Source organism: Ischnura elegans, chromosome 1 (assembly GCF_921293095.1).
Source record: "Ischnura elegans chromosome 1, ioIscEleg1.1, whole genome shotgun sequence".
Taxonomy (NCBI): domain Eukaryota; kingdom Metazoa; phylum Arthropoda; class Insecta; order Odonata; family Coenagrionidae; genus Ischnura; species Ischnura elegans.
Window position 1 is genome coordinate 4665271 of NC_060246.1, and position 8789 is coordinate 4674059.

At 36.6% G+C, this 8789-nt stretch overlaps 1 protein-coding gene across 1 annotated transcript; it reads right to left on the reverse strand.

Annotated features, from left to right (window-relative positions):
- Positions 1-269: 269 nt before the first annotated feature.
- On the reverse strand, positions 270-5862 carry LOC124154981 (protein FAM32A). Its single transcript, XM_046528735.1, has 3 exons — positions 5680-5862; positions 2039-2174; positions 270-487 (listed from the first exon to the last, which is right to left on the reverse strand). The coding sequence occupies exons 1-3, from the start codon at positions 5739-5741 to the stop codon at positions 365-367; spliced, it is 321 nt and encodes a 106-aa protein (XP_046384691.1). The 5' UTR covers positions 5742-5862; the 3' UTR covers positions 270-364.
- Between the last annotated feature and the right edge of the window lie 2927 nt (positions 5863-8789).

The following is an 8789-nucleotide window of genomic DNA, read 5'->3' on the forward strand; positions in this document are numbered from 1 at the left end:
AAGAGCATGTTAATGATTGACTAAATAGAGTGAATAGTTGAATGCAGTTGATCCACTCACTGGTGTGGTGTTGATTTCTTTAAAACTTTGTGCATGAAACATCCGTCCATTTAAAAAACTTTTGATACTGATGGAATTGTATTTATGAAATTATTTTTATAGTGATTTTTATATAGATATCAGTATTTGAAAATCAGATTACTGATGTATTGAAATTTTTCCTCTATCTCCAAGGAGTACAATTATTACAATAACTTTTGTACTAGTAATATCTTAAACATAATTTTTATTGTTTGTACAATACACTGAGAATATTTCAAATAAAGTTACAATAAACAAATGTGAACAAGAAACACAAGAGTTTTCACTTTGTCCAGCTCACTTTAGGAATATCAAAATGCTCGGTGAGTGTATCCAGATACCTGTTGAATTCTTCGACTCGCTGTTTATGGGTCATTGAAGCTTTCTGCTTAATTCTCTCCCTTTGCTGCAAGAGAGCACCAATTTACAATTGATTTTGAGAGGTGACATGTTCTAATGCAATGGAAAACTGGATTGGATGAATGATATGATATTTAGCAATTCACTCATCAGATGCAGTTACTTAAATTTAGAAGATAAGCCTTAATTTCTTCCAACAATTCTTGAATTTCAACTTGACATCAGCCGAGCCCTCTTTGCTTTTGATATCACGTCATGTGCTTCCACTATGGAACCTGATTTGTCCATGCCAGATATTGCTAGAGCAATGAATTAACTGACACCATAACAGCCAGCAATAATGACTAGCCTTTTCTGTCACATTCCCCTTATAAAAACTGTACAAATTCTAACGTCTTCGTAAATTTACATTTTTTACGGTCTCCAAAAAGAGGTGAAAAATCTATCATGTGCCAAAAATGTATTTTGTAGTAAAGACGTAATACGTTTGCTTTATGGAAAGTGAAAATGCACACAGTTAATTGGAGAAAAATTAGGGCCATATATTTTTTTGCTGCTCAGAGGTGTGTTGTTAAGAGATTATTCTGTTCTATTAACCCCTTATTTGGGGTTAAACAAGCTTATCATGGGTGTAAGGCTTGAGTGTAGTGATGACCTGCACTTTTGGCAACAATTCCTGATAGGGCATCCCAACTATGGCAGATAGGTCAAGGGGTAGGAGTCAAAAAAAAGACAATCCAAATGATGGAGTCTCATAAAAACATGGTCGCAATGGATGTGGATACCCTACCAAGTGCCTCTTCCCTGAAAAAATGGATCTTTGAGCCTAAAAAACTCATCCAATGGGACCAGGCCCTTGCGGGTAGGTGTTTTTCAAGGCAACAAGGATGGCTAGGTCTCCATGATGTAGGCACCATGCAAGTATTAATCAGCAGTATCCAAGAAAGAAGAAAAGCCACCCAATTTGGATGTTAAAACTTGATAAAGAACTTTTGTACTCACTAAAGTTCAATAACAAATGATTTGAGAAATGAAAAAGGACATATGGCTCTGATTGGTCTAATTTTGACAACGTTTCTGTCACATTATGAAGGATTTTAGTTAAAGTGGCTTTTCATTTAAGACCGTTAATCTAAGGCTATCCCTCACTGCAGAAAAAATAAAATTGGCCCATTGAACCACCTGAATTTTGATTCAATTTTCACACGAAAAATGTTTGTCCAATGGGCAAGGGAATAAAAATAAAAACTATGTACATCTTTTACTAACTAGAACTTTGATTAAACAGTAAAACATATTTGAATCTGGTGGCAACAGTAGAGCCATGATTATAAAAATACCTTTCTATGTCAGTCCATTGTAACACTTCCGTACTCTCCTTTTATAACCCTCTTTGAAAAAGATAGTTACTCAATGGAATGGGTATAACCCATTCACAGAGCACATGATACTGACGCCAAAGCAAAAAATGCTCATAATTTATGCATTATGTCTGCTTTGATTTTCTGTTTGAGCTCTTCCCTCAATTATGTATTATGAATAATCTAAGTGCGACTATCCAAGTGTACCATAAAATATGAATTATCAGATCTATTACCATTTTTTCCTGCATCTTTAAAAATGCTTCTTCGGCTGGGGTACGTTTAATCTCTTTTTTTGGCATTTCATTCTGCTCCACTTCATTGACCTTAGGGATCCTTTCAGCTATTTGCTTCTTATCTTTCTTTTTCTTTCTGTGAAAAAATAGAATGAATTACATTTTTCTGAAAATCTGAGACGTTACTAAAAACATAGTTACAAACATGAATAATAAATAATCAAGTCATATGAAAATACTTCCACATACTGTACCAAATTTAAGCCATAGAAAAACCTATGGTTAAGTATATAAATTTGTAAGCAAAATGATTCACTGAGAATACATATTTGTCAAAAAAATTATAGTGACCTACATTTAAGAAAGTTACCAAAAAATGAACTGATTAACGTTTCTCTATGAAAAAAGTTAACAATTACTTTTGAGAAAATGTACCTGGTTAACACTCAAAGAGAAATATAAGCCAAATGAGATAGTAATATTCAACTAATATTAAGAACTGATAGCAGACTGTGCCGCATATCATACAAGACTAAAATAGTAACTTATGAGTTGAAAGTTACTTTCCCAGTATGATCATCATCATTGTTCACTTATGGAAGCATATTTTAAGGGCATCAATGTAAGTAAAGTGTACAGTGGGATAATAAATGGAGGGCTGTAATTTCCTCTTAGTCTCTCAGCCTCTAGGTCAAATTTTGCCAAAAATAAACTACTTAATCTAGCTGAAATTAATAACAGATAATAACGATTAAAAATTATACCACTTTTAAAAAGTAATGATTAAAATTAGAAGTCAAATAGGATTTTAAAGATTAATTTCCATTCATCTAATGGCTTCACTTCATAAAAGATGATTACATTCATTTTTGAAAGTACTTGCAATGCCAGGCAGGATCTTTACTTTTAGGAAAGAAGTGTGAACCAGCCAGCCAGTGGTGAAGTAATACCAAGCATTTGAAGGCAGAAAATTCCACAGAGAAAAAATAATTCACCTTTCCTTCAAGGTCCTATGGGTTTGTTCAGTGAAAACCCTGCCTGTAAATGGCCAGCACATGCATATTAGGATAACAAAGGTGGAGGGGCGCATTGGGCATAGATTTAAGGAAACATTGGCTGCATGGAGTGAATGGGATTGAGATGGAGGAATAAGAAAAAGGTGAGAAGGATGGAGAGGAAAATATACAAAGACGTGCTCAACTGGATTGGGTAGGAGAGAAAACTGATCCGAGGAGTTGAAGTGAAGAGAAGGATTTGGTTGGACTGAGTGCACAATGGGAAGGGGATGTGGGTGGGAAACCATGATGCTAGGAGGCAGGACAGGGATAAGAATGGGTTATGTTTAACAGGCAGAATGAAGAGCAGTATGGCTTGTGCCTAACCACGAGGTATGCTCAGAAAGTAAGTTCCGTACGTTGAAATAAAAAAGAACAAGTACAGATACTTAAAAGAAATTTATTGCAAAAAACTCTACCACTCTTACATGATTTTTTGACGTAGATCCCGTGATTTTCCAGGTATTTGTCATAGCGTGCCACAGGTTTTTGTAGACCCCCTTCGTAGACTTTTGCCACCATTGTAGTCTTCCATGAGGTAACATGTTCTTTCAGCTCTTTGTCACTGTTGTACCGCTGACTTTTACTGATAGACTTTTTGGCGCTAAGTGAACCAATCAATGAAAATGTTTATTGCGAGACAATTAAGAAAATGCGCCGTGCGATACAGGACCACCGCCGCGGAATGCTCACGAAAGGCATGGTTTTCTTTCACGACAATGCCTGACCACACCCTGCGAATGCAACAAAAGGACTCCAACAGGGCCTTTGATTGGAATGTTTTTGACCATCCTCCATACAGCCCCAACCTTGCTCCAAGCGATTTTCACTTGTTTCTGCATCTGAAGTCTTTTCTTGGCGGTTAGCGGTACAGCAAGAACTGAAAGAACATGTAACCTCATGGAAGACTACACTGGCGGCAACAGTCTACGAACGGGTTAGACAAACCTTGTTCCACGCTATGAAAAATACCTGGAAAATTGCGGGATACACGTTGAAAAATCGCGTAAGAATGGTAGAGTTTTGTGCAATAAATTTCTTTGAAGTATTTGTACTTGTTTTATTTTTATTTCAACTTACGGAAAATACTTTCTGAGCATACCTCATATGAAGACAGAAATTGTGGTAATGGGGATGGCTGCATTATAGTAATTAATTTCACATAAACCTAACTTCATTAAAGTGTTACCAGTAACAATAATAATGATCAGATGAAATGATTTAGTAACACATCCATTTGATTGCAAATTGCATTCCAGAAGAGGAATTGTCAGGAGGAATAACTTATAGTTTGGCCATTATGTTAATAGAAGGGAAGTCATCTGCAGACATAAGTTTTTGCACCTCGTAGAGTATTACAGTTGTGGTAGTATCATAGACATAGTGAGCATGAACAATTTGAACTAATACAATAAGTCATTTAAAAACATGCCTGCAACTTAACTTGTATAGATTCAAACAAATGATGGAGGGATAGGAAAAATCTTTACTAATTGAATTATTGATGAGAACCTACTTTCATTTACATATTACCATCCCATCAAGAAACTAATTTAGGCACAGAATTTCTCGTCGAAATCCCAGCATTTATTCAATGAAGGTGCCGAGACAACATTTTACAACCCCATTGTAATGCTAACTATTGAAGACATACAGAGAAAACCTCTAGGTAACTGTTGACGAGGTATTTTTGAGCCTGCTTCCAATATTCTACGTATCGACTGCTGCAAAACTTCTGGAAATACTGTTGAAAACTTCTTCATATAATGGAGTAATGACCGAGTTATGCTAATTTCCATGAACGCGTACATTTCGTCGAATCACAGCGCCATCGGCGGCGGGTAGGCATGCCTTGGGTTGGAAAAAGTTTGGGCCAAGGTAACACAAATTATTTTTCACTTTGAATTCTCTTTCCCAAAAACTACGAAAAAAGTGGGTAAAAACACTACCGGTAGCTGGAAATAAGGGAAAATTGAAACACTGTAGGAAAGATGAAGTAAATGACTGAAGGAATTCTTTATCCATTAAGTATTTCCATTGTCTCTAAAGATGTACTGTACAACAGAGAGTAACTGCACTATTAGAAAAAGCAGAATTTGTTATAATTGTTTTCATTTATATTGAACGACAAATAAAACCTCCTTCAATAAAATAAGGGAAGATTACAAGAGTAAAATCAAAGCTGCATATGCAACAAATTGTGTAAATCGATGGACTTCGAGTCAATTTCATAATAAAATTGCAAATCACAGCATTACCCTGCAAGTTTTCACCATTAAAACTGAAAAAACAACTGGTGGAGCATTGAAAATACTAAGTAAAAATGCTCATGAAGGGAGAAGACTTGATGCAAACCATGTTCATCCAAACTTATTACACCAAAATATGTTCGAGATGCCAAAACACGCAGATCTGAAAATTTCCTCATCAAAATCAATTGAATAAAAAATAACCTAACGTATCTCAAAGTTAAAGGCATTATAAATGGCAAAGTAATAAGTAACAACAACATGAAGGTCGTGCAATATCTGTCCCTACGGCTACATAAATATACAAACAACAAACTTTAGAAGCTGAAATACTAACTTTTTCACCCCAGAATCCCCCTTCAACTTCAAGGGTCCTTTAATAACGGTGTCATACTCCATGACTACTCAATGTCAAATAATGTGCTGGCTTCTGTACGAATTTGTTTCTGCTGTTGTTGTTTATGACGCACCCGACGCACCTTCAGTTTATGGCGTTTACAGTATCGATGGTATCGAGATATATTAAATCGAATGTTATCGAATCAATCATATATATCGATCACTCACCTCTGCAATAGCTCGAACAAAAATTGCAACAGCGAAATTCAATTTCTCGAATCGAAAATTGTGTCTTAAGCCGATGTCCCACGGTCAAATTTGCGTCAAAATATTTTGATCAAATTTTTTGTCCAAATATTTTGATACAACTGGACTGGGGGTGTCCCACGATGCATCTCATTTTGATCAAAAACAAACGAAAGACGATATTTATGTGAACAACTAGGAAACTTGTGGAGGTGGAGGATTAATCTTTCTTTTTTAAAGGCGAAATTGTTTGAACAGGCCTCTTGAACATTAAAGATGCGAAAAAAAGGAAACGGAAGGAATGCTGAACTTGGCCTTGGCTGGAAAAGGGGTATGAAAGCGTTGGAATAAGCATGCTAAACATGTTGGAGAAGGAGTTGGTCGCCGATGTTCCCGTTTATTATCGATAATAATTGACGACAAGTCAATATATTTTCATGTCCCTTATCAGGAAGGTTGAGGGCAGAATAAAACGCCAGGATACAAACGTGAGGCAGTTTATTCCCGCGAGGAAAATGTTATTAATAAATGATGGACATTGTGGTTGAGGAGATGTTATGAATAGTGCTGTAAGCGTGCATTTAAATAACATTTTTCTCTCCTAATCTAGCAGTTTCTAAAATAAGGTCCTTATCCTATAATCATAGTAATAGAAACGGGCAGCTGTAGTGTTTCACAGGTACAATCGTCAGTTCATATTAGTCATTTCTCCAGCTGCTCGCTCGCATTGTATGCCTTCCATAAAGCGTAAAATTCGGCCTCGATACCTTAAGTAAATCTTTTATTATTTCCAAAACATCCCTCCTGGTATTGCGATTCTAAAGATCGCTTCCTTTCTATTTAAGATCAACTGATTATTACGGATTTCCTAGTTGAGAGCTTCCATCGCCTATCACTAAGACAAATTTTTGCTCATATTTACCTTTAGGGCCACACCAGGCGATGAAATAGACGATCACGAACATATATATATATTTGAAATAATGTTTTGTGAATTCACTTCGTGGTATCGTGATATTATAAATTTAAAACTAAACCTTTTAGTATTCCATACAATACTAATGAAAAAACTCAACCGGTTTCGATCTTTTCAGGTCCTTATCTAGAGGTTTACGATTAAGATAACGACCTGAAAAGGTGGAAACCGGTTGGGTTTTTAATGCATACTGTGTGGAATACAACAAAGTTTATTTTTGTGTCCATAATATACATAATTATTAATTAAAATACTCATGCAGACGATAAATAAGTTTAACGTATTTGGCCTGTGTGTCAGCGCTTGGCGATGCTTTTTTGTCAAAGGCCCTGTGATTGGTTGGTTTCATCCAATTGGATGAAAATTTAGAACCTGTCCTATCCATTTGTACAAATCGGTGATTTGTACAAACGGTACAAACGATAGGACCAAAAGCCAGTTGGACAAAATTTTGACCGTGGGACAGGGTGCGCGTCAGTTGCATCAAATTTTGATCAAAATATTTTGACGCAAATTTGACCGTGGGACATCGGCTTTATGTTCTCTAAAGTGTAATAATTTTAGGATAATGATAATTTATAGTACCTGTCACAAAGAAACGAAAATTTTTTCATGGAGATAGTCTCAAAAAAGATCAATAATTACTCTCTAGTAAAGAATCGAAAAATAATAATCATAGTAAAGTAATTGCTTTGTTATGCATGATTTAACACTTTTATGGCGAATATCATGTATTAACTCTTTCGGGCTCGCCATCGGGTAACAGAATGGAAGGTAGTCAACATTTCTGTAATCACCTCATCGCTCAATCTCGAGCATGATAGGTATTACCATCTATGTCCATCCTGACCCAGCTGATTTCCCAAGAAGAGTTCATCTGCAAGATTCACTAGGAAAGCACCAAATCCTTGAAATAACTGGTGTCAGGAGCTCCTAATTGACCTGCCAAGCTACCGATCAAAAATTGTATAAAACTGTTTCAAATTTTAAACAGTTTTATACAATTTTTTCATAGGGGGAGGCATTATTTGTCCATGTGGAAATTTTGAGGACTATACCAGACAAGGTAGTATGGACTGCTGAGCATATGATGCAAAAAGCAGTCCAAATTGTGCGCACTGTGCCACAGCCAGAGAACATAGCATGAAATTTGAGCACAAAGAGGTGTTTGCTCAATACTAATTTTAAGTATACCAGGACTATAGCCACAATGATAACTTTACAGATTACCCACAATGCAAAAATCATTCGCCTTAACTTGGATTTGAATCTGGATCCCTCAATTTCTGGCCGAGTGCTTTAGCCAGTAAACTACCGAGGTGTCATTCTCCCCTGTGGAAATTTGTGGACTATACTGATACACTTAAATTAGTCAAGAGTGGGCTCTTTGGGTTCAAAGTTTGGGCTTTGCTCTCCAGCTGTGGCACCGTGCACATAATTTGGACTGCTTATGGCATCATATGCTCATCAGTCCATACTACCTTGTTCGGTTGTGCCCACAAATATCTATAGGGAAGAATGATGCCTCGGTGGCTTAACTGGCTGAAGCACTTGGCTGAAAATTGGTGGATTCGGGTTTGAATCCCAGTCAAGGCGAATAATTTTTCCTCTGTGGATTTTAGGCACAATTTGTGCATTGCGAGTGACTCCATAAAGTTATCTCCATGGCTAGTCCCGGTATACTTACATTAGCCTTGGGTGTACTTTCCGTCGAGTAGGCATATTTACATAGTTCCTCTACCCCCCCCCCCCCCCACATTCATTTCACTAGATTCAGAGGGGATCTAAAGTAGGTACCCCAAGGTCATGAGGCCAACTAGATTCTTTACCATCACAACGCAATCTCGCTTTAATTTGCCATGGGCTGATAGATGCTTTTGCATTTG

Excerpts from the sequence above, each read along its gene's own strand:
- LOC124154981 (XM_046528735.1), bottom strand. The coding sequence starts at position 5,741 with ATGGAGTATGACACCGTTATTAAAGGACCCTTGAAGTTGAAGGGGGAT. Across the intron at positions 2,175-5,679 it reads GGGGATTCTGGGGTGAAAAA|AAAGAAAAAGAAAGATAAGA; the intron begins GTTAGTATTTCA and ends ATTTTTTCACAG. Across the intron at positions 488-2,038 it reads TAAAGATGCAGGAAAAAATG|CAAAGGGAGAGAATTAAGCA; the intron begins GTAATAGATCTG and ends GCTCTCTTGCAG.